Genomic DNA, 25,917 nt, shown 5'->3' on the forward strand with positions numbered 1-25,917 from the left:
GTCCCACAACTACAAAAATGTAAATTGATCAAAATCTTTAAAAATAAACATCAGTATTATCTGTTGAAATTATTTAAAAGATAAAAATTGAATTCTGCCAAGTCTACCTGAGGGGCTTCCATTTGCCTTTTAATAGGGCCTCCAGTACTGCTAAAGTTTCCTGTTCTAGTACTTTGATTGTCTTACACAAGGCTGCAAGGCCACAGCATTAAGGGGTAGGCAGGATCTCCCAGGATCACAATGGGCATTTTGACACTACCGTGGCTCTTTTGGGTAATGTTGATCGCTAATTTGGCTCCTGAACCACTGGAGGTCTGAGTATCACTGCTTTACACTTCTCTTTTCCATTGATGCCCAAATAGCTTCATTAATCCATTCTTCCCTTTTAGATTCTGTTATTAGAACTGCCTTTGCACTTTCTTGATAGCACTCGGAGGTTTTCTTATTGAGTATCAGTGTGAGGAGTAGGATGCTGGTAAAAATGTTCTGCTCCCTTGCAGAGACCGGTTGTCTTCTGTTTGCTTTCATGGAGGTATCAGAGACCAAAGCTGGTGTGTGCCAGATTGATTTGATGGGTTTCAGCAGCCCATCCCTGATTAGCGTGACCAAGCTCCAGGAAGCTGTAGAGTGGAGACTATCCAGGAGTTTATGTTATACAGGGGAGCAGCTCTGGGGACGGGTAGTATGTGTGTGTCTGGAGTCAGGGGGCAGCACCAAGGGGCACAGGTGGTGTCTGGGGGTGTGTCTACAATGGTGGGGCAACTGGGATGACAGTGTCTGTGATGGTGGGGCAGCTCTGTGGGGGGTGGGTATGGGCAGCAGGTATTGAAGGCCTGGGCAGGCTAAGCCTCCCCTGACACAGGCCGTGGCCCCGCCACCCATGTTCCCCCAGGAGGCCCTGCCCTCCTTCCTCCCTAAAATCATAGGGCTGGAAGGGATCTCGAGAGGTCATCTAGTCCAGTCCCCTGCACTCATGGCAGGACTAAGTACTCTATCCTGAAGCCAGCCCAGCATGGGCTCAGCTCCATGCTAGTGGCCTTGGGGCTCCTCCAGTGATAGGGGAGGGTGGGGGGGCAGAGGGCCAGCAGACTAGCCTCCCCAAAGGCAGGGGTCACTCACCACCATGGGGGTGCAGGGGTGTAACAGAGTCACCCTCATCTCTCACAAACATCCCCTGGCTGAGTGCATGTGCCTGCCCTCTCTCTCCCTACCTGTTTGTGGTGGGTCTTCAGTAACTCATCCCTCCAGCCGAGGTTCACACACTCGGTGTGATAAAAGCAAAGCAAACCACACCACTTCCAGGGTAGAAGTCCAACAGGGGGCCTATTTCAGCACATTCTAAGGTCCTTCGATCTGCAGCCCTGTCCTGGAGCTCACTTTTCAATCAATCCAGGAGGGCCTATCACAGTACCCTGATCCAAAGTGTCTCTCAGCCCCTTCTGGGCTCTCTCAAGTTTTCCCTGCTCTTTAAGCAGTCCCAGCCCTGGTGTGGGGCCAAGTCCCCCAGGGCTCTCTCCTTGGAGACTCTTCACTTCTCCGGGCCTTTCTAGCCCCAGCTCTTCAGAAGAGTTCAGTTCCCCTTGTAGGGTGTATCAAAGTCCAGGACACTTTCCCAGTGGCTGGTGGCAGGGACTCAGGCCTGCCTTCTACTCCAGGTCCAAGCCCAGGGACCCTAATAGATAGCAGCCATCCACCAAGTCCCTTTAAATGTAGCTGCAATGCAGCTACAATTCCCTGGGCCACTTCCCCATGGCTCCAGCACAATCTTCGCCCTTACCTCAGGGCTTTGTCTGGGTGGAGTCCCAGCAGCCAGCCCAGACCCATCCACACTCCTCCACCACTAGCAAAGAACTGAACTTGCTCTGGCACTGCAGCTCTACTTATACTAGCCTGCTTATACTAGCCCTGATTGGCTGCTTCCCACACAGCCAGTCTAGGCAGCTTGGAGGACCTCTCTACCGCCCTTTTCTTGGGCAGGGTGTGGCAGGGCCATCAAGCCTCCAGAAGGGGGCCCTCAGGGCCTAGTACAACCCATCACAGGGTGTCTGGGTTGGAGGGGGCAGTGCCACAGTGCATGGGCATGTTTGGGATCGTGGGCAGGTCAGGGTGTGTGTGTCTTGGATAGGATAGAGGGCAGGTCTGGGCACGTTTAGAGTTGCCAGGTGTCTGCTTTTTGACAGGAACGCCTGGTCAAAAAGGGACCCTGGCAGCTCCAGTCAGCACTGCTGACTGGGCCATTAAAAGTCCAGTTGGTGGCGCAGGCAGGCTCCCTACCCGGCTCCGCGCAGCTCCCAGAAAGCTGACGGCATCTCCCTCTGGCTCCTAGGGAGAGGGACAGCCACAGGGGCTCTGCATGCTACCCCCACCCCCAGCAACAGCTCAGCAGCTCTCATTGGCCAGGAACCACAGCCAATGGGAGCTGGGGGGGGGGGCGCACCTGTAGGCACAGGCAGCATGCTGAGCCATGTGGTTACACCTCCACCTAGGAGCCGGAGGGAGCAGTCACTGCTTTCCAGGAGCTACCTGAGGTTAGCGCTGCCTGGACCTGCATCCCAAACCCCCTTGAGTTCCTCAACCTCCTGAGCCCCTTCCTGCACTCTGAACCCCATGGCCCCAGCCTGAAGCCCCCTCCTGAACCCCAAACCTCCACCTCGGAGCCCACACCCCTAGCCAGAGCACTCACCCCTCCCCCACACCCCAACCCCCTGCCCAGTCTTGATCCCCTTCCCGTACTCTGAACCCCTTATTTCTGGCCCCACCCCCAGAGCCCACATCCCCAGCCCAGAGCCCTCACCCCCTCTCATACCCCAACTCCCTGCCCCAGCCCGGTGAAAATGAGTGAGCGAGGGTGGGGGAGAGCGAGCGATGAAGGGAGGGGGATGGAGTGAGCAGGGGACAGGGCCTCGGAGAAGGGGCGGGGCAAGGGTGTTCAGTTTTCTGCAAATAGAAAGTTGGCAACCCTAGGTGGGGTGTGTCTGGGATGGGAGGGCAGCCTGGAGTTGTCTGTGATGGGATGAGATGGAGGGGCTGGTGGGCTGCATGTGTGTCTGGGATGGAGAATCGGGGGGCAGCTCTGAAGGAGTGTGATGGGAGGTGTTGGGGTAGCTCTGTGTGTGGGGGATGTGTCTGGGAAGGGATGGGATGTGGGGGCAGCCGGGGGTGTGTGTGTGTGCGCGCATCAGGGCAGGGTGGTAGTTTTGTTGTGAGGCTAGGCTGGGCAGGGGGGCAGCTCCTGGGTGGGGCTGGGCCAGGATATCTGCTCTTGTGTGTCTGTCACTCTCCCTGCATGAAGCAGCTGCCTTGGCCACTTCCTCCCAGGCTTGCGGTGCTCTCAGCAGTTCCCCTTCCTGGAGCCGGACGTTCCGCTCCTGCTGGCCAGACCTTATCACCCACCCGCAGCACCCTGCATATGCCCTTCAGGATGCCGGAGCTCATCTCCGTCCAAGACTTCATCTCCCAGACTCTGGAGGATCTGAGCTCCCCAACCACCTCCTCCTTCACCAGCCACATGGGCAAGTGCCGAGGCACCATCTGCAGCCTGGAGGAGGTGAGGGGGCTGGGGAGGTTCTGCAGCCTGGAGCCAGGGAGGGGGTGCAGCGGTGGACAAAGTCCCACTTCCCTGCCTTCTCCTGTCTTGGAGCACAAACAGCTGGTGGGGTCTGCCAGGGCTCGGCTTATTGCTGCACTTTGTCTGCTGCTGTCTCCAGACATCTCTCACCTCCCCACCCTTCAGACCTTGACTTCCTCTTCTACAATCTGCTTGCGCCTGCCTGCTGCTTCCCCATTCAGTTTTTCCATTGTGAGGCCTAAACTGAATGTCCTGGCCCCCCAGAGTCACTGAGAAAGTTACTGTGGAATAAGGTTTAGGAGCCTGCCCTGCGTCCAACTCCACCCAGACTAATGGATATAATTAAAGTTGGATATAGGGAAACATTAATTTGAAGGAAGATGAGACCAGAGTCATTACAGGGAGGTATTTGCACCACTATGGCAAAGGCTGTAACTTACTATTTAACAGACAAGTTTTCTAAGAGCTTTTCTTCACCGGAGATGTAGAACCATAGAATTATAACCCTGAAAAGGGTTAAAATGGATTGCAAGGGTCATCTAGACCAGGGGGTCTCACAACAAATATTTTAGTGGCCTCGGAGTGTGGCCACCCAGGACAAGGAAGTTTTGCGCCTTAGGTGAAACTTCCACCTTGCTCCCCCCAGCCCTGGAGCAGCTCCCCACCTCCCCTCCACCCTGAGGCGCCCCCCCTGCGGCAGCGCCCCGGGGAGCCGTGCGGCAGCTCCTCACCCCAGCTCACCTCTGCTCTGCCGCCCCCCCCACTCTAATTCTCCTCCCCTCCCAGGCTTGCAGTGCCAAACAGCTGATTGGCGCCGCAAGCCTGGGAGGCAGGAGAAGTGGAGCAGCGACTGCATGCTCGGGGAAAGGGTAGCAGAGGTGAGCTGGGGTGGGGAGCCCTGCGGCAGCTCCCCACCCCCCCCAGCTCAGGAGCTGTGCAGCAGCTCCCCACCCCAGCTCACCTCTGCTCCATCTCCTCCACGAGCACGCCGCCCCCGCTCTAATTCTCCTCCCCTCCCAGGCTTGTGGCACCAAACAGCTGATTGGCGCTGCAAGCCTGGGGTGGGGTGGGAAAAGTGGAGCGGCGACCGTGTGCTCAGGGAGGGGGCATAGGAATGCTGTTAAAAAAAAATTGGGGGCACCGCTTTTTAGCACCCCCAAATCTTGGCGCCCTAGGCAACCGCTTAGTTTGCCTAAATGGTAGCACCGGCCCTGTGGCCACCAACTCTTGCTGGGGGCCATGCTCACAATTTTTCCAAAAATACTTAATTAACTTTAGAAAAAACAAATATGTGCATATACATGTCCAAATCAATGGCATTTATTTATATAGGACTTTTTTCTGACTCAGTAATACAAATAATGTACATTTGTCTCTATTCTTTACTGGACCTAAAGAAAATAGAAACACAAATAAGGTGCTTTGCATGTTCTTGTCTTTTTGTTGTTGCTTCTTTTTTAACTTGCTAGATAGTAAGTCTGCTGCTGTGAAAAGTGATATTTGTTAATATCACTTTTCACAGATTTACTCAGCCCAGGCAAGCCCTGGCACAAATTAAGCCCTAGATGGGGAGGTGGGCAGGGAAGCCGCGGGACCCAGGGATGATGGCCTGGGTGGTGAGCCTGGGACCAGAGCCTGCTACCACGTAGATGGAGCCCGAAGCCCTGTGGCCAAAGCCTCCTCCCACCCCCGGAAAGTGGGGAATTCACTAGCTGCTTGTGCCTCCAGTGTTTGTGTAGCTGGAGGGGGGCAGGGCCCACCCCCCACTGATGGCTCTTGGAGAGGAGCCACTGCTCCCCGCCCCCCATCCAATCACAGCCCAGGAGGCCGTGGCTGCAAGAAAAAGCCACTGGTGGCCGCATTTGAGAAATGCTGAATTCTAGTCTAACTTCCTGCAAAGATGCAGGATTTGTTGTGTCTAAGGGTATGTCTACACTACGAAATTAGTTCGAATTTATAGAAGCCGGTTTTATTGAAATCGGTTGTATACAGCCGATTGTGTATGTCCACACAATAAAATGCTCTAGGTGCTCTAGTCGGCAGACCGCGTCCACAGTACGAGGCTAGCGTCGACTTCCGGAGCATTGCACTATGGGTAGCTATCCCACAGCTATCCCACAGTTCCCGCAGTCTCCGCCGCCCCTTGGAATTCTGGGTTGAGATCCCAATGCCCGGATGATGCAAAACAGTGTCGCGGGCGGTTCTGGGTACATGTCGTCAGGCCCCTCCCTCCCCCGTCACAGCAACGGCAGACAATAGATTCGCGCCCTTTTATCTGGGTTAGTTACCTGGGTTACCTGTGCAGACAACATGGAGCCCGCTCAGCACAGCTGAGCTCACCGTCACCATATGTCCTCTGGGTGCCGGCAGACGTGGGACTGCATTGCTACACAGCAGCAGCTGCTAACTGCCTTTTGGCAGTAGACGGTGTAGCATGAGTGATAGCCGTGGGGCTGGCAGCCGTAGGGCTGCATTGCACCAGCCCCTTCCAGGCGATGGTATATTATGACTGGTACCCGTCGTCGTCGTACTGGAGTGGCTGTCAATCATGGCCACCTGGGCAGACATGCTACTGTCTCGATGATGACGGTTACCAGTCATAATGTACTATTTTCTGCCAATTGCCCAATATTGTCTGCTAAGCACCCAGAAGAGGCCGAGGGCGATGCTGGGTGCTGGCGGACGTGGGGCTGGCAGACATGGGGCTGCATTGCTACACAGCAGCAGCCCCTTGCCTTTTGGCAGATGATGGTATATTATGATTGGTACCCATCATCATCATACTGGTATGGCTGTCACTCATGCTGCAGCGTCGGCTGCCACCTTAAGATGTAAAAAATAGATTTATTCTGTGTTCATTTGCTTCCCCTTCCTCCGTGAAATCAACGGCCTGCTAAGCCCAGGGTTTCCAGTTTAATCTTTGGGGGGACCATTCTGTGTGACAGTTGTTTGTGTTTCTCCCTGTTCCTGTACCTGTACGCCATGTCGTCACTTGGCCCTCCCTCCCTCCCTCCCTCCCTCCCGCCCTCCTTCTCCTGGTCCATCAGATACTACTTTCGCGCCTTTTTTCTGACCAGGCGCCATAGCTAGCACTGGGATCATGGAGCCCGCTCAGATCACCGCGGCAATTATGAGCACTATGAACACCACGCGCATTGTCCTGGAGTATATGCAGAGCCAGAACATGCCAAGGCGAAACCCGGACCAGGCGAGGAGGCGATTGCAGCACGGCGACGAGAGTGATGAGGAAATTGACATGGCCATAGACCTCTCACAAGGCACAGGCCCCAGCAATGTGGAAATCATGGTGTCACTGGGGCAGGTTGATACCGTGGAACGCCGATTCTGGGCCCGGGAAACAAGCACAGACTGGTGGGATCGCATCGTGCTGCAGGTATGGGACGATTCCCAGTGGCTGCGAAACTTTCGCATGCGTAAGGCCACTTTCATGGAACTTTGTGACTTGCTTTCCCCTGCCCTGAAGCGCCAGAATACCAAGATGAGAGCAGCCCTCACAGTTGAGAAGCGAGTGGCGATAGCCCTGTGGAAGCTTGCAACGCCAGACAGCTACCGGTCAGTCGGGAATCAATTTGGAGTGGGCAAATCTACGGTGGGGGCTGCTGTGATCCAATTTGCCAGGGCAATGAAAGACCTGGTGATAGCAAGGGTAGTGACTCTGGGCAACGTGCAGTCAATAGTGGATGGTTTTGCTGAAATGGGATTCCCAAACTGTGGCGGGGCCATAGACGGAACCCATATCCCTATCTTGTCACCGGAGCACCAAGCCACCGACTACGTAAACCGCAAGGGGTACTTTTCAATGCTGCTGCAAGCCCTGGTGGATCACAAGGGACGTTTCACCAACATCAACGTGGGATGGCCGGGAAAGGTACATGATGCTCGCGTCTTCAGGAACTCTGCTCTGTTTCGAAAGCTGGAGGAAGGGACTTTCTTCCCGGACCAGAAAGTGACCATTGGGGATGTTGAAATGCCTATCGTGATCCTTGGGGACCCAGCCTACCCCTTAATGCCATGGCTCATGAAGCCGTACACAGGCAGCCTGGACAGGAGTCAGGACCTGTTCAACTACAGGCTGAGCAAGTGCCGAATGGTGGTGGAATGTGCATTTGGACGTTTAAAAGCGCGCTGGCGCAGCTTACTGACTCGCTCAGACCTCAGCGAAAAGAATATCCCTATTGTTATTGCTGCTTGCTGTGCGCTCCACAATATCTGTGAGAGTAAGGGGGAGACCTTTATGGCGGGGTGGGAGGTTGAGGCAACTCGCCTGGCCGCTGATTACGCGCAGCCAGACACCAGGGCGGTTAGAGGAGCACAGCAGGGCGCGGTGCGCATCAGAGAAGCTTTGAAAACGAGTTTTGTGACTGGCCAGGCTACTGTGTGAAACTTCTGTTTGTTTCTCCTTGATGAACCCTCCAACCCCCCCCCCCCCCGACCCGGTTCACTCTACTTCCCTGTAAACCAACCAACCACCCCACCCCACCCTCCCCTCCCCCTTGCAGAGGCAATAAAGTCATTGTTTTTTCACATTCATGCATTCTTTATTAGTTCCTTACAGAGGTAGGGGGATAATTGCCAAGGTAGCTGGGATGGGTGGGGGAGGAGGGATGGAAAAGGACACACTGCATTTTAAAACTTTAACTCTTATTGAAGCCCAGCCTTCTGATGCTTGGGCGATCATCTGGGGTGGAGTGACTGGGTGGACGGAGGCCCCCCCACCGTGTTCTTGGGCGTCTGGGTGAGGAGGCTATGGAACTTGGGGAGGAGGGCTGTTGGTTACACAGGGGCTGTAGCGGCGGTCTCTGCTCCTGCTGCCTTTCCTGCAACTCAACCATACGCTCGAGCATATCAGTTTGATGCTCCAGCAGACGGAGCATTGCCTCTTGCCGTCTGTCTGCAAGCTGACGCCACCTATCGTCTTCAGCCCGCCACCTCTCCTCTCGTTCATGTTGGGCTTTTCTCATCTCCGACATTGACTGCCTCCACGCATTCTGCTGTGCTCTATCAGCCTGGGCGGACATCTGCAGCTCCGTGAACATCTCGTCCCTCGTCTTACGTTTTCTCTTTCTAATGTTCACAAGCCTCTGCGAAGGAGAAACATTTGCAGCTGGTGGAGGAGAAGGGAGAGGTGGTTAAAAAAGACACATTTTAGGGAACAATGGGTACAGTCTTTCATTACAAGGTCGCATATTTCGGCTTGCAGGCAGCCATCGTAGGCCACAGTGTTTTGGCTTTTTTAACCTTCTTAACATGCGGGAAAGATTGCAAACAGCAGCGCATTTCCCATATCAAGGATGAATTGGGTTGTCCATTTAAAATGGGGTTTCAATGTAAAAGGAGGGGGCTGCGGTTTCCCGGTTAACATGCGGCACAAACACAAGTAAACCACCCCCTTCACTTCACCCCTCCCCCCCACCGCGTGGTTAACAGCGGGGAACATTTCTGGTCAGAATAGCAGGAACGGGCGCCTCTGAATGTCCCCCTTAATAAAATCACCCCATTTCAACCAGGAGAGCTTTCTGGAGATGTCCCTGGAGGATTTCCGCTCCATCCCCATACACGTTAACAGACTTTTCCAGTAGATGTACTGGCCGCGATTGCCAGGGCAAATTAATCATTAAACACGCTTGCTTTTTTTTTGTAATGTTTACAAATAGTTACAAAGTTACACTCACCAGAGGTCTCCTGTGTGCCCTGAGGGTCTTGGGTGAGTTCGGGGGTTACTGGTTCCAGGTCCAGGGTCACAAACATATCCTGGCTGTTGGGGAAACCGGTTTCTCCGCTTCCTTGCTGCTGTGAGCTACCTACAGTACCTCCATCGTCATCTTCCTCGTTCCCCGAACCGTCTTCCCTGTGTGTTTCTCCAGTGAGAGAGTCATAGCACACGGTTGGGGTAGTGGTGGCTGCACCCCCTAGGATCGCATGCAGCTCCGCGTAGTAGCGGCAAGTTTGCGGCTCTGCCCCGGACCTTCCGTTTGCTTCTCTGGCTTTGTGGTAGGCTTGCCGTAGCTCCTTAATTTTCACGCGGCACTGCTGTGTGTCCCTGTTATGGCCTCGGTCCTTCATGGCCTTGGAGATCTTTTCTAATACTTTTCCATTTCTTTTACTGCTACGGAGTTCAGCTATCACTGCTTCATCTCCCCATATGGCGAGCAGATCTCGTACCTCCCGTTCGGTCCATGCTGGAGCTCTTTTGCGATCCTGGGAGGACTCCATGACGGTTACCTGTGCTGATGAGCTCTGCGTGGTCACCTGTGCTCTCCACGCTGGGCAAACAGGAAATGAAATTCAAACCTTCGCGGGTCTTTTCCTGTCTACCTGGTCAGTGCATCTGAGTTGAGAGCGCTGTCCAGAGCGGTCACAATGAAGCACTGTGGGATAGCTCCCGGAGGCCAATAACATCGAATTCCGTCCACACTACCCCAATTCCGACCCGCAAAGGCCGGTTTTATCGCTAATCCCCTCGTCGGAGGTGGTGTAAAGAAACCGGTTTAAAGGGCCCTTTAAGTCGAAAGAAAGGGCCTCGTTGTGTGGACGTGTCCAGGCTTAATTCGGTTTAACGCTGCTAAAGTCGACCTAAACCCGTAGTGTAGACCAGGCCTTAGACAGATGCTCTCCAGCCTCTTTTTGAAAACCTCCAGGGAAGGAGATTGCACGACCTCCCTAGACGACTGTCCCATTGTCCGACTGCTCTTACAATCAGGGCCGGCGCTTCATTTAGGCGACCTAGGCAGTTGCCTAGGGCACCAGGATTTTGGGGGGCAGCATTTTGCTGCCCTTGGCGGTAATTCGGCGGCGGGGGGTCCTTCCACGCTCCAGGTCTTCAGTGGCAATTCTGCGGTGGATCCTTCACTCGCTCCGGGACCCGCCGCCGAAGTGCCCCGAAGACTTGGTGCTCGGAAGGACCCCCCCGCCGCAGAATTACCGACGACAACCGGGAGCGCGGAAGGACCCCCACCTAGGACACCAAAAACCCTGGCGCCGCTCCTGCTTACAATTAGGAAGTTTTTCCTTAGATTCAATCTGCTGTGCTGTAGTTTGAACCCATTGCCTCTTGTCCTGCCCTCTGTGCAAGAAAGAACAACTTTTCTCCATCTGTTTATAACAGCCTTTCAGGTATTTGAAGACAGCCGTCATGACCCCCTTTAATCTCCTCTTTTCCAAACTAGCCTTCAGCCTTTGCTCATATGGCTGCATTCCCTTCTCATATGGATGATCCCTTTGATCATCTTTGTCGCTCGCCTCTGGATTCTTTCCAGTTTCTCTTCATCCTTTTTATACACTAATGACCAAAACTGGACAATGCTCCAGCTGAGGCCTAATCAGCGCTGAGTAGAGTGGTACTATCACCTCCTGTGACTTGCATGCTATGCCTCTGTTAATGGAACCCAAAACTGAATTTGCTGACTCACGTTGAGGTTGTGAGCCACAACTCCCAGATCCTTTTCAGCAGTGCTGCTGCCAAGCCAGTTTCCCCCATTCTGTATTTGTGCATTTGGTTTTTCTTCCCTAAGTGTAGCACCTTACATTTGTCTCTGTTGAATTTCACTTTTGTTATCTAAAGCCCAGTTCTCCAATTTGTCAGGATCCCTCTGAATCTTAGCTCTATCCTCCAAAGTGTTGGCAACCCACCCACCCCCAGCTTTATGGTGCCTGCAGATTTGATCAATTTGCTCTCTAGTCCTCTCATTGTCACCACCTGCGTAGCCATGTATTTACTTCCCCGATTTGACACTCCTTATCCGGGCCTTTTCCTTCAAAAGGGAGGATGGACGAGACCACCACTTGCACCCCAAGCTCTCTTTTATTCTCCTTCCCACAGCCATATAGGGTTGCCAACTTTCTAATCGCAGAAAACTAAACACTCTTGCCCTGCCCCTTCCTCTTCCCACCCTGCTCCTTCTCTGTGGCCCTGTCCCCACTCACTCTCCCTCACCCTCACACACTTTCACTGGGGTGGGAAGGATTGGGGGGAGGGGATGAGGGGTTTGGGGTGCAGGAGGGAGCTCAGGGCTGGGGCAGGGAGTTGGGGTGGAGGAGGAGGGAGTGTGGGCTCTAGGAGGAGGTTCTGACTTGGGGCAGGGGGTTGGGGTGTGGGAGGAGGTTCAGGATGTGGGCTCCAGCCAGGCAGTGCTTACCTCAGGAGGCTCCCAGTCCACAGCGCAATGAGACTAAGGCAGGCTCCCTGCCTGCCCTGGCGCTGCGTGGGTCCCAGAAGCATCCAGCATGTCCAGCTCCTAGGCACAGGGGTGGCCAGGTGGCTCTGCGTGGTGCCTGCGCCCATAGGTGCCCCCCTGCAGCTTCCATTGGCAGCTGTGGAGCCGGCGCTCAGTATGGGGGCAGTGTGTGAAGCTTCCCTGATGGCGCCTGCACCTAGGGGCCGCAGGGATATGCTGGCCACTTCTGGGACCCACATGGAGCCAGGGCAGGCAGGGAGCCTACCTTAGCCCTGCTACACCGCTGACTGGACTTTTAGTAGGCCAGTCAGCGGTACTGTCTGGAGCAGCCAGGGTCCCTTTTCGACCAGGCGTTCCAGTCGTAAAGCGGATGCCTGGCAACCCTAAAGCCATGTAATCTGCAGTGATCCGCTCAAGGTCATTCTTGGCAGTATTGCTGGTGCCCATGTGGATAAGTAGGAAGGAGCAGTGGTCCAAGGGCTTGATGAGTCTTGAAAGACTCTGTCACATCCTGAATTCTAACTCCAGGCAAGCAGCACACACTTTTTGGGATTCCCTGTCTGGGTGGCAGATAGATGAATGTCTCCCTTAGGAGGGAATCCCCGACCACCACCACCCTTCTCCTCCTCTTGGGAGTGGTGGTTGTGGAACTCCTATGCCTAGGACAATGCATCCCATGGCTTCCGGTCAACGGGGTCTCCTTCTGACTCCTTCCTCAGATGACTCTTCCAAGGCATTCTCATCAGTAGTACCTGTGCAGAGAGCCTAAAAGCAGTTGATTACTTCTATCTGTGCTGGGGTATATTGGTTCTCCTCCTCCTTCTTCTGGAGGTCACATGCTGCTAACTTTCTTCTTTGTTCTTCAGTCCCCCCCTGCACTGCCCTCTCCAATTCTTCGGCATGCTGTGCCCGCAGTACCAAATCCTGACGGCTATCCAGGAAGTCTACATTTTCTCTGATGCAATGCATGCAGGGTCATTACTTGGGTCTTTAGTCCTTTAACCTTTTCTTCCAATATGGGGACCAGCTTGCACTTTGTACAGCCAAAGTCACTTCTAAGCTCCAGGACAAGGACAAAGATGGCACATCCCATGCAGGTCACGACAGCTCATACTTCACTATCCATATTTCCAACCTTGTAATGTATCAAGAGTCTCTTCAGATGCTGTAACTACTGCTCACAGAAGCCTGAAAGGCAAAACCCTGTGTGGGCTTTCCCCCTAGGCAAACTCCCTCTGTTTGCTTCTCTTCTTTTTGCTGCAAGTCAAGTGTTGCCCCTAGCTTGAGTACTGGTGTCACACATGCAAAACATGTAACTTGAGCATGGTGGGGCTGGTAACTGGACTTGGCTGGCCTGTCCAGGGCCATAGGCTAGAGTCTGAGTTAGGCCTTGACTACACTTACAGCACTGCAGCGCCTCAGTTGCACCAGGGCAGCAGTGCCTAACGCTTAGTGAAGTTGCTGCCTATGCTGACAGGAGAGCTTTGCCCATTGGCACTGCTACTCCACCTCCCCAAGAAGCGGTAGATGTGTCAACAGGAGAAGCCCTCCCACACACATAGTGCTCTTCACATTGAGAGTTCGGTCAGTACAACTGTGTCAGTCAGGGTGTTTTGCAACCTCCTGAGCGATGTAGTTTGTAGTGTAGACCAGGGTTTACACACAATGCAGCAGCAGCAGCTAATGCAACCATTCTGTACAGCTCCCGTGGTATTGGGCAGTGAGACTGCTCTCACTCGAGCTAGGCTAACTCAAGAGGAAATGACTTATGGGAGTTTACTGTAGAGTTAAGACATAGCCTTGGTGCTCTGAAACCCATACGCTTATGTAACCTTTCTGCCTGTCAGGAGTTGGCAGCAATGAGTGCCAGGTTCAGTATCTAGGGGTTCTGTTTCAATAACAATGCAAAACCAGCTCAAGCCCCCACCAGTGACCTGGGACAATTACATACCACCCCCCCCGGGTGCCTCGAAGAGGCAATATTGCCCTCTCGCAAGCACAGAGTCTGAGTGTAGCAAAAGTCTTTTAATAAAGGAGGGAAACATTGCGGCATTATGTTGGGGAAACATCACAAACAGGATTCATAACACAAACCATGAGCAAAAGACCCACCTCCAAGTAAGTTTGGCAGTGTCCTTTTCCCCTCAGGGTCTTAAGTCCAGCAACCCAACAGTCACCCCACCCACAGTTTCTGTCCTTGGTCAGTGCAGCCCCCAGAGTTCAGAAGCTCATCTGCAAAGTTTACCTCCCAGCCTGGGTGGAAGTGGAGAAGGTATGAGGGGCAGCTTACATGCTCCGCTGCTCGGGTTGACGGCTGATTGCCCCACACCTCTCTGGTGTTCTGCTACAGTCTTTACTGTCTAGCTAGCTGCTCCTCTCCACCAGCCATGTGGCTAGCCGCTCACCAATGTGTCTTCAGGCCCCCTCTACACTTAACACAGGTCTCAGCTGTGTGTAGGAGGGGGGCCCAGTGCCAGCACACTCAGAACCACTTGCCCAAGCCAGTGATTTCAGCTCTGCAGCATGTAACAATACTCCTAATGGCATCAAAACTACTCTGTTATTACACAGTGGAGAGAGGAGGGGTCAAAGTGGTGTTTAGGGCCCACACTTCTGGGTATGCATACCTGTCCCCAGCCTCTCTCAATTCACTGGCCTTTGGAACCTATTTCCCTTGCCTAGCAAGTACTACTTAGTTGAGGGCGAGTCCCTCCGTCATAAAATGCCAAGTACAGTTCTACTGTCCCTGATTCCATAATCAGGATAACAACTTATTACTCCTGCCCCAGTAACAAAGAGACTAGGGGTCCCACAGCAGACAAAGTGACCATTTGGGCAAGCAGTCCCTTCATGCCAGGCGGGGTGGGTGTGCCCATGCAAACAAGATCAGCCCCTGAAGTCCTTTTCCACAACTCACCACCAGATGTCAGGGTAGAACTCATTCTGACTCTGCTTACACTTGGATAGATTACCTTGAAATTTGCTGTGCCCGCTGAGGGGGGAAATCTATATTGGAGGTTGTTTGAGCCAGGGGTTCTCAAGATACTCCACCCAAAATATCAATATTTTACTGTTTGTATTATTTTTTGTGCACACTTAGTGCTCAGAGGATAGCTCTGATCCTCCTCAGACTCACATCACCCACTTGTGATTGATCTCAGAGATACCCACTGGCCCTTTGGGGAAACGGATGCTATTTACTGTAAATGTTGGCTCTACAATGTGACAACTATTGACACATGTGCAGCAGGACTGAGCCTCTGCTGCAAGCCAGAGTGTTTGACAGTCTAATATTAGAGTGAGTGGGTGGCTCAAGGTGCTATGCTCTGCCTATTCACCCTGAGCACTCCCACTTCCCCCCCAATGCATGGTGAGTTTGAGTCCTGCCTTGGCAGCTTTCAGAGTCTGTGGTAGGCATATTAGTTGCTCTTGCCTGTATTCCTTCTGGAAGGTTTGTTCTCTTCCTGGTTTAAGAGCTGATGTTTCAAAGTTCTCTGAACAGATTCCTTGATAATAATTCTAAAGTAACATCTGAAAGTAGCATTAATTAAATAGAAGGAAGATGAAACAATATTATGGTAATATAATCACACCACATCCTTCCCAACAATTTCCTGACTAATAGGGCTGATTGTAACCAAAGAAAAGTAAGCAGTTGCAACTTTTGATCAATGTCAGCATGATTAAGGGGGTGTTGCTGAGCAACAGGAAATGAACCCCTAATACACCAGTCCTTAGAGTACAGCTGTCTAAGGTCAACTTAGACTAATGCTGTGCCAGAATAGTGTCACTCAAAAGCATAACTTATTTCTCATGAAAAACAAACAGAAAACAAATTGTAGAAAGCTGCAACAATTCATTGACAAACCTAGGAATGATACTTATCCATTTCACCATCAAAGTGTTGTAGTTCCCATGAGCCCCTCCCCCACAAGAGTAAGCCTCTTTGGCTTCAGGGCCTCCTGGGACCCCAACTTCCACAGTCAGCAGTGACTCTCAGCCAGCCTCGTAAAACAGAAGGGTTTATTAATCATCTGGAACACAGCATAGAACAGTTCTTTGTTAGCTGCAACTTTCTGGTTTCTGTGCTAAGTACATCTTGGGCAGGCCCAGAGCCCTGGCTCCCCCCCAGAGACCCAAACCAGGAGAGTATCCGGTTTCCAGCAACCCATCCTCAGTCATGCCCATTTGCTCCTCCTCTGCCATTGTCATCTTTCCTAGGCAAAAACCTGGCCTCCACCTCAACTCTTTGTTCTCTAACACATTACAACTGGCTGGCTTCTTGCAGAGGTGGGACCCCTTGGCCATCAGTTGCCTAGGTTACAAAGTATCCAGCCATTGTCTGGGCCCAAGCAGCCAGGCGATAATCATACCTGGTCCTCTGTGTCTCTACAGATATTAAACCACCTTTCCCTAGGTAAACATGCAGCACATGGGGGGAAACTGAGGCACACAGTAGTCATACAAAATGTTAAGAAAATCCCCACTTTGACACAAAGGCATACATTTTTAAAGATGAGTAATTAACCACTGGAACTATTTACCAAAGGTCATGGTGGATTCTCCAGCAATGACAATTTTTCAGTCAAGATTGGATGTTTTTCTACAAGAGCTGCTCTAAGAATTATTATGGGAAGAGCCTTGGCCTATGTTATACCGAAGGTCAGACTAGATGATCACAATGATCCATTCTGGCCTTGGAATCTATTAATCAAATCTACCAATATCTGTGCCCAGCACAGCTCCAAATATCCTAGGATTCTATGAGTGCTATCAGGGTTGGAAGGGACCTCAGGAGGTCATCTAGTCCAAGCCCCTGCTCAAAGCAGGACCAATCCCCAGACAGAGTTTTGCCCCAGATCCCTAAATGGCCCCCTCAAGGATTGAACTCACAACCCTGGGTTTAGCAGGCCAATGCTCAAACCACTGAGCTATCCCCCCCTCCTCATCCTGTCCAGTGGCCCCTCACAGTGCTCTCTGGAGCGCCACTGATTCAAGGAACACTTGCTGCTGTTTGGGATAAGGAACAGGTACCTCACTGAGGGACTCTGCAGGGCAGGGATCAGAGAGGGCAGAGGTAGTTTTTTTGCATGTGAATAGGGATGTGACATAGTGTAACGGGTTGCAGGACTCACCACCCACTGGTTGCTCCAGGACTTAGCTCTTTTCAGCTGGGGAGTGCCCTCTGCACATGGTGTCTCGCCCATTGTCTGCTCTGCTGGTTTGGGACCCACGTTGCTCCCCGCTCAGCAGTGCCCTCTTCAGGACACTACCCTCCAGAAGTGCTCGCTACTGCTTTCTCACCCCCCTTCTGGGGGTCACGGCCATCCATTGGCTTGCACCCACTGCAGGGGCCAACCACAACCCAAAGTTTAGCCCCTCACTTCAGGGGCAAGTTGCAGTCTGTATTGGCCACACACCTCTGCAGCCAGGTGCAGTGCAAGGAGGACAGGGGGAAACCCAGCCCCCCACCCTGGGTCCAGACCCAGGGACCCTCTAGCAGCAGCCTCTCTGCTTTCCTTCTCTCCCCTTGTCTGCCTATTGTCCCTGGGCCACCTCCCTTTGGCCCTTGCACCTTCTTGGCCCTTTCTGGCAGGGGCCTGCAGCCTAGCAGGTAACAGGCCAGAGCTCACTCTCTGCTCACCTGAGCCTGCCCAGCACTGTTCTAGCTCAGGTACTATCCCTGGGAGCCAGTCCTCCTCCCTTGCTGGTCAGCGAGAGAATCCCCTCCTTATATCTGGGCTGCCCCAGCAGCTGCCTCCTGTCTGGCTCCTAACAAGCCTGGCTGTAATTAGCTGGAGGTTTCTACAGTCTCCCTGCTGGAGTGGGCCACCTGCACCACTACAATCTCCCTTGAGTTCTTTCTCACATCAGTCTCCTTGCCCTTTTCCAGTGGTGTTGACCTTGCTGACTAACACAGGACATGGTGCAATTTCCTTGTGTTGCTTCATTCTCAACCGTCACTACTTATATCTCTCTCCAAAGCCAGAATCTCTCATTTAAAACAGAGCTGCTACATCAGGAAATTGTGGTTATGGAAAATGTTGTTTACTACTGAGTCCAGGCCTAGGTCTCTGCAGACATTAAGGAATAAAAGGTAACTAGAAAACCAGTGGAGTTGTGCCCCTCTGTGCTGCTTTATGGTACATATGCAGGGGCGGCTCTAGGCACCAGCAAAGCAAGCACATGCTTGGGGCAGCCCATTTGCAGGGGCGGCAGGGATCCAGCATGGGAGCTGAGAACCAACAGGGGGCCCTGGGAGCTGTAGTTCCTTGGTTAGCACCCTGCCTATACAGCCAGCCTTGGAGCATGGAAAGAACTACATTTCCCAGCATTCCTTTGGCCACTACCAACAGGAAAGAGGGGGAGGGAGTGAGGTAGCTGAGACCTCATGCTGCAGCTTGCTATGAATGGAGAGCTGCACTGTGAGTAGGGATACCATATTTTAACATTAAAAAAACAGGACACTCCACAGGGTGGGAGGGTAGCCCCACCCTGCCACCATCCACCCCCTCCGACTGCCCCCCACAGAAACCCCAACCCATCCAACCCCCCCTGCACCCTGTCCTCTGATCACACCCTCCTGGGAGCAATGGTGGGGGGGAATGAGGGAGCCCAGAGCTGGGACAGCAGGGGGTTTGGGTGGGGAAAGTCCAGGGCTGGGGCAGCAGGGGGGTGCGGCGAGGAGCCCAGGGCTGGGACAGGGGGGGCAGGCAAAAATTTTTTTCCTTGGGGTGGCACAAAACCTAGAGCCGGCCCTGTACATAAGGAGGGCCTGGAAGTGTTGGTTTTTGCTTTAACATGATTTTTACAGCTTGTTTTTACCTTAGAAAGGTCAGGAAGGAGACCACTAGCTAGTCTTTCCTGGTTTTGCTGGAGGCTCCTTGGTGCCAGGGTGGAAAGGCTCAATAATGTGGCCATTGGGCTTAATGGAAATGTGCATTTTTATATGTGCATCTTGCACTCTGGAGCACACATAAAAATTGAAATACTATGGTGAGAAGGTCAGAGCTGATGGGGGGAGGGGAATTGCGGAGATGGTGCTTGACATGGAGCATAAGTTATTTTAATAATTTATGCTCCATGTCAAGCACCATCCACTCTCCAGATTCATAGATTCCAAGGCCAGAAGGGCCCACTGTGATCATCTAGTCCAGGGGTTCTCAAACTGGGGGGTCAGGACCCCTCAGGGGGTCACGAGGTTATTACATGGGGGGGTCGTGAGCTGTCAACCTCCACCCCACACCCCGCTTTGCCTCCAGCATTTATAATGGTGCTAAATATACAAAAAAGTGTCTTTAATTTATAAGGGAGGGTCACACTCAGAGGCTTGCCATGTGAAAGGGGTCACCAGTTCAAACGTTTGAGAACCACTGATCTCGTCTGACCTCCTGTATAACACAGGTCAGAGAACAGCCCCAGAATAATTCCTAGAGCACATTTTGTAGAAAAACGTCCAATCTGGATTTAAAAGTGTCAGTGATAGAGAATCTACCACAATCCTTGGGAAATTAGTCCAATGGTTAATTACTCTCACTGTCAACAAATTACATCTTATTTCCAGTCTGAATTTGACTAGCTTCAGCTTCCAGCCATTGGGATGGTGTTATACCTTTCTCTGCTAGATTGAAGAGCCCATTATTAAATACTTGCTCTCCATCTAGGTACCGATAGAGCGTAATCAAGTCACTCCTTAACCTTCTCGTTGTTAGACTCAAAGAGCTCAACCTATTTAGTCTAGCAGTTTTTCTAATTCTTTAATAATTCTCAGGCTCTTCTCTGAACCCCCTCCAATTTTTCAACATCCTTCTTGAACTGTGGGCACCAGAACTGGACCCAACGTTCCAGCAACAGTTGCAGAAGTAAAATAACCTCACTACACTACTACTTGAGATTCTCCTCTTTAGACATCCCAGGATTTCATTAGCCCTTTTGGCCACAGTGTCTCACTGGGAATGCATGTTCAGCTGATTATCCACCTCAACCCCCAAAACTCTATCCTGGGAAGCAGTGACTCTGAAAGAGTTCCCTATCCTGTAAGTATGGCCTATGTTTTTTGTTCCCAGATGTATACATTTACACTTAGCTGTATAAAAAAACATCGTCCATAAGGGTTGCGCTTGTAAAGCGCTCAGCTGTAGATAGGTCAGTATCATAGTCCCTGTTTTACAAGTGGAGGGAAACTGAGGCAGACAGAGGGAAGTGGCTTGCCCAAGGTCATACTGGGTATCTGTGTATAGAACTCAAAACAACGTGTGTTACGAACTTGCATTTAGCTGTAGGTATATCTAGGAACAAAGAATGCTGGCTGCACTTACAAGCTGGAGACTGTATTCTGAAAAGGATTTAGCAGTCATGGCAGAAAACAACCAAACATGAGCTCCCTGTGTGACACTTTGTATCAGACGGCAAATGTGATCCTTGGCTGTATAAATGCAGGAATATTGAGTGGGAGTTGGGAGGTGATGTTATCTCTATACAGAGTGATGGTCAGACAGTTCATGGATACAGCATCCAGTTCTGGTGTCCACACTTTAAACAGGATATTGAAAAACTGGAATAGTTGAAGAGAAAAGCTACAAGAATGATTTAGGGTCCAGAAACCCTGGCTTACAGCGAGATACGTAAGGAGCTCAATCTGTCTAGCTTCTTGAAGAGAAAGTTAAGCGGAAACTTGACCAGGATCTATCAGTACCTACCCAGGCACAATCCTGATAGCTCTTTAATCCAGCAGATAAAGCAGAACAAAATCCAGGGGCTGGAAAGTGAAGTTTGACCATTTAAAATAAGGTGCAAATTTTGAACCGTGGGGTGATTAATTACTGGAGTAATCTACCATGGGATGGCTCTCTACAATGTATGCTCTAGGGGGAGGTTCTCTGGCCTGTGCTCTGGAGGTCAGACTAGATGATCACAATGGTCCCTTCTGGCCTTAATATCTAGGAATCTGAAAGCAGAGTCTGATCCAGGCATAAGTGATCTGACAAAGCCAGAATCTCCCAACACTTTCTACCTTGGCATTGAGGGCATGTTCTCCAAAGTATCAAGGGAGACAACTTCTCTGGAACCAAGGGTAATGTCAAGTAGCCCCAGGAGTGGTTGGTACAAACAAGGGCATTGGAGGAGGGTCTGTGAGATGGTGCCAGTGTTGTGGTTTGGGTCTTGTGGCTTCACAGAGCAGGACCCCACCCTGTGAGAATACTGCAGCTCATAAGAATGGCCATACTGGGTCAGACCAATGGTCCATGGAGCCCAGTATCCTGTCTTCTGACAGTGGCTTGTGCCAGATGCATCAGAGGGAGTGAACAGAACAGCATAGTTCTCAAGTGATCCATCCCCTGTCATCCAGTCCCAGCTTCTGGCACTCAGAGGTCTAGGGACACCCAGAGCATAGGGTTGCATCCCTGACCAGCTTGGCTAATAGCCCTTGATGGACCTATCTCATTCTTTCTTTTTAACCCAGTTATACTTTTGGCCTTCACAACATCCCCTGGCAACAAGTTCCACAGGTTGACTGTTTCATATGAAGTACTTTCTTTATATTACTTTAAACTTGCTGCCTATTAATTTTATTAAAAATAAAATTTGTGTATTATGTGAAGGGGTAAATAACACTGTCTCCACACCATTCCTGATTTTATAGACCTCTGTCAAATCCCTCCTCAGTTGTCTCTCTTCTAAGTTGAACAATCCCAGTCTTTCTAATCTCTCTTCATATGGAAGCTGGTCCATACTCATAGTAATTTTTGTTGCCCTTCTCTGTACTTTTTTCAATTCTAATCTCTCTTTTGAGATGGGGCAACCACATCTGCATGCAGTCTTCAAGCTGTGTGTACCATAGATTCATATTGTGGCATATGTTCTGTTTTCTTATCTCTCTCTTTCCTTATGGTTTCTAACATCTGGTTAGCTTTTTTGACTGTCACTGCACATTGAGCAGATGTTTTCAGAGAACTATCCACAATGACTCCAAGATCTTTCTTGAGTGGCAACAGCTAATTTAGATTCCATCATTTTGTGTGAATAGTTGGGATCATGTTTTCCCATATGCATTACTTTGCACTTATCAAAATTAAATTTCCTCTGCCATTTTGTTTCCCAGTCACCCAGTTTTGTGAGAGCCCTTTGTAACTCTTCACAGTCAGATTTGGATTTAACTCTCTTGAGTAATATTTAATAGTCTGCAAACTTTGCCACCTCACTGTTTACCCCTTTTTCCAAATCATTTATGAATATATTGAACAACACTGGTCCCAGTACAGAACCCTGCTATTTACCTCTCTACACTGTAGAAACTGGCCATTTATCCCTACCCTTTGTCTCCTGTCTTTTAACCAATTACTGAGCCAGGAGAGGACCTTCCCTCTTATCCTGTGACTGCTTACTTAACTTAAAAGCCTTTGGTGAGGGACCTTGTCAAAGGCTTTCTGACAGTCCACGTACACTATATCCACTGGATCACCGTAGTCCACATTTGTTGACCCACTCAAGTAATTTGAACGGAAATCTCTGAAAATTACTTTTTTTTTGTGGGCCTTCCTTGATGCCAAGGAAATTGGTGATGGCACAAGTGTCCATGGGGAGTCGCTGTGCTGCCTTGCTACAAGCTGTTCCACCCCAAGAATGGTAAACTTGGCCTCTTCCCTAAGGAGGACTCTCGGGCATCTGCATGAGCCCAAGAAATGAGGAGTAAATTTGTGTGCTTTTCCCAGAGGGAGTGACTGTCATTGCATGAGAATGGGTCAGAACTATTGTGATGGGTTGTCACCCCCAGTGCAGTCTGAGAGCTGTGAGAACCACTGCGCCCCTCTAACCAGCCAGCTGGGTCATCCCCGCTCACCCTACTTTGTTAATGATTTAGCCTCTCCAGGCCCTGTTACCACCCAACACGACAGCAGATGGCGCCACACACCCAAGTACACTACCTGAGTGTTTACCTAAGCCACTCAGACAGACAAGACACAACAGCCAATTTCCCAGTTTCCCAGGCTTGCACCCCCCCCCAAAGGAGTATAAACCCAAAATTATACCATTTTGCACTGCACAGGGGTCTGTACAATGTAAGCTCAAATAGTTCACCCCTCCCTAGGGTGACCAGATGTCCCGATTTTATAGAGAGTCCTGATTTTGGGGGCTTTTTCTTATATGGGCACCTATGACCCCCCTCACCCCCATCCCAATTTTTTACACTTGCTATCTGCTCACCCTACCCCTCCCTCAATATGTAGAGGACAATGCACGCTTGTGTTAACCAAGCTGAGGCTTTCCCCTGACACTTCACGTAAAGGCACACTGGTTTAGATTAAAACATAAAACAAGTTTATTAACTACACAAAGATAGTTTTAAGTTATTAGAAGTGATAGTAAACAGATCAAAGCAGGTTACTTAGTAAATAAACAAAACTGCAAACTAAGTCTAACATACTAGAAAGATTGAATATTGTCAAGCCAAAGGGGGTGAGGGGGGGCTCAGATACACTCAATTAAGCCACACCAGGTGGCTAAGTATAACCGGTTTTATTGCCAAAGTATAATAAGCTTCCCAGCCTTCACACGTTACTAAATACGTGCTTTCCAGCAACCAAGCAAGAATCAATGCTTACACCCCCTTCTGCTACAGACAGTCCTGGACCCTCCAGACTTGTCCTTGAGGGCTCATAGCAGGTGCTGCTCCAGCATGGGGGATTCCCAGGCACCTGCAAGGTCAGGGTCCACAGGTGAAACTGTTCATCTAAAGCAATTCTCATATCATCATCTCCTTCTGGGGGGTGGATTCACCCTGTGACAAAGTTCCTCCTCTATCTTGGTGGGTCCTGTGCTTATTGGTGGATTTTCTTGCCACAGAGATTCACCATGTGGGTTGGGGAACAGCCCAGACACCTTCCCCTCTGGAAGAACCCACAGTCCAAGTCAATTGTGAGGGGAACCCAGGCCCACCCTCTACTTCAGATTCCAGCCCAGGGCCCTGTGGACTGTAGCTGTCCATAGAGTCTCCTGTAACAGCTGCATGACAGCTACAACTCCCTGGGCTACTTCCCCAGGGCCTTCTCTAAACACCTTCTTTATTCTCACCACAGGACCTTCCTCCTGGTGTCTGATAACACTTGTGCTCCTCAGTCCTCCAGCAGTACACCCTCTCAGCTCCTTGCACCTCTTGCTCCCAGCTCCTCACACCACAAACTGAAGTGAGCTCCTTTTAAAACCCAGGTGCCTTGATTAGCCTGCCTTAATTGATTCTAGCAGCTTCTTCTTAATTGGCTCCAGGTGTCCTAATTAGCCTGTCTGCCTTAACTGGTTCTAGCAGGTTCCTGATTACTCTAGAGCAGCCTCTTCTCTGGTCACTCAGGGAACAGAAAACTACTCATCCAGTGACCAGTATATTTACCCTCTATCAGACTCCTGTACCCCACTGGTCTGGGTCTGTCACAACCCACAAGCAGGCTCTGGGAGGTAACACAACTGCTCTCCATTCCCACACTCAACACTCTCTGGCCTTCCTTATCAATTTACTTGTTTATCCAGTTGAGTGGCTGCAAGCCAGCCCAGCTGGTCAAAGCCAGTCCACTACTAGCTCTCCCAAACCATTCTGTAACAACAGCCGAAGGTAATTTGTGGTCAGCTCCAACAGATATGAATTAGCAATCACTCACCGTGGCTGATAATACAAGCAGGCTTGCAGATTCTCAAGGAACAAGCTGCACTTGCTTTGCAGCTTGGGCTCCCCACCCCCATTTCAAGTCCTTTTCTTCCAGAGCTTCTCTCAGATGATGAGTTGTGGGGGAGTGAAGAACAAGAGATGATGTCACTCCTGGCCTTATATAGCTTTTCCGTATGGTGGGAACCCTTTGTTTCAAACTTGGTTCCCAGACCAGTTTGTGGAAAAATACAGGTACCTAAAATGGAGATCAGTGTCATGTCATCTGGTCACATGCCTTTGTATACCTTGTGTTAGAGGGCTTTTCCTTCACCCTCTCCCCTGGTTCTTGTCACGCAGACAGAAAGCAGAAGACCAGAAGTCCAAAGTGGAGGCAATGGGATGTTTATTGGGATTATTTTCCAGCAAGCATGTGTCTCATAACTCTGATGCCTCAGTGTTCCCTCTCCCCCTCCTCAGCAGGCATAATTATATCTGAAATGCACATCCACAATCCCACCCCCTATAACTTAGCATCATGTTCCATTTTGGGTCTGGGGTCTTCATCTCAACTCTTTTGTACCCCATGGGAGGGGTAAGGAGTGAGGTTGTCGTATGGTCAGGGACAGGTATTTCTTTGGTCTTTTAGTGTTTTATACCTTCCCCCAAATTGCCCTTTGCCCCTCCCAACTGGTTGCTTGACTTTGCCTTGAAATAAGGGTTGAGGCAATCTTCGAGTGTTCGTTCAAGTAACACTTTAACCGCTTTTATCTGTTCCCATTGTACTAACAAACCCATCTGACTAGGCAGAAGCAATATACACAGTCTTTGTTTACACATATTAGTGTAAGATATAAGAGTATCAAAAAGTCAAACCCAAAATTCTATCCCAGGCTAACAAACAGACTTATATGCTAACACCCTGCTGAGTCATAGCAGCCGTTACCTATAGGCCGTCTGGAGCGTTCTCAGGAAGGCTCTCCACATGGGGGATAAGCTTCTCCTAAGGCCCATTACCTTGAACAAGACCCTCCCCAAACAGCTGTCTAGACTGGAAGCATCTTACCTACAGATGATGTCACTCAGGTGTCACTACGTTTGAAATACAGCTACATAGTCAATATTCTATGTCATTGTCAACTTTAAATGCAAAAATGATACATGCACACAAATAAGAATCATATTCAGCAAATCATAACTTTTCCCTTCTTCTCTGGTGATGTGTAAAGTGGCCTCGAATGTGCCATCTCTCTCTTACGTACTTTTCTGGTCCCCATGGGTATAATATCTGAGCAACTCAGAGCCTTCGGAAATTAGAAAACAGGTCTTACAGTCATCGACTCAAGGAGCTCAATCTAGTTAGTTTAACGAAGAGAAGGTTAAGGGGGGGACTTGATACAGTCTGTAAATATCTACATGGGGAACAAATATTTGATAATAGGCTCTTCAATCTAGCAGAGAGAAGTCTGACACAATCCAATGGCTGGAAGTTGAAGCTAGACACATTCAGGCTGGAACTA

The 25,917-nt window shown here is 50.7% G+C and overlaps 1 protein-coding gene across 2 annotated transcripts in view; it reads left to right on the plus strand.

Annotated features, from left to right (window-relative positions):
- Positions 1–3,409: 3,409 nt before the first annotated feature.
- LOC128845908 (arf-GAP with SH3 domain, ANK repeat and PH domain-containing protein 2-like) overlaps positions 3,410–25,917 on the plus strand; it is a 103,043-nt gene continuing 80,535 nt past the window's right edge. For both annotated transcript variants that reach the window (XM_054044974.1, XM_054044975.1), the window contains exon 1: positions 3,410–3,547. In XM_054044974.1, the coding sequence (XP_053900949.1) occupies positions 3,410–3,547 (138 nt within the window). The remainder of the gene's footprint in view (positions 3,548–25,917) is intronic.

This window comes from Malaclemys terrapin, chromosome 12 (genome assembly GCF_027887155.1).
Source record: "Malaclemys terrapin pileata isolate rMalTer1 chromosome 12, rMalTer1.hap1, whole genome shotgun sequence".
In the NCBI taxonomy this organism is placed as follows: Eukaryota; Metazoa; Chordata; order Testudines; family Emydidae; genus Malaclemys; species Malaclemys terrapin.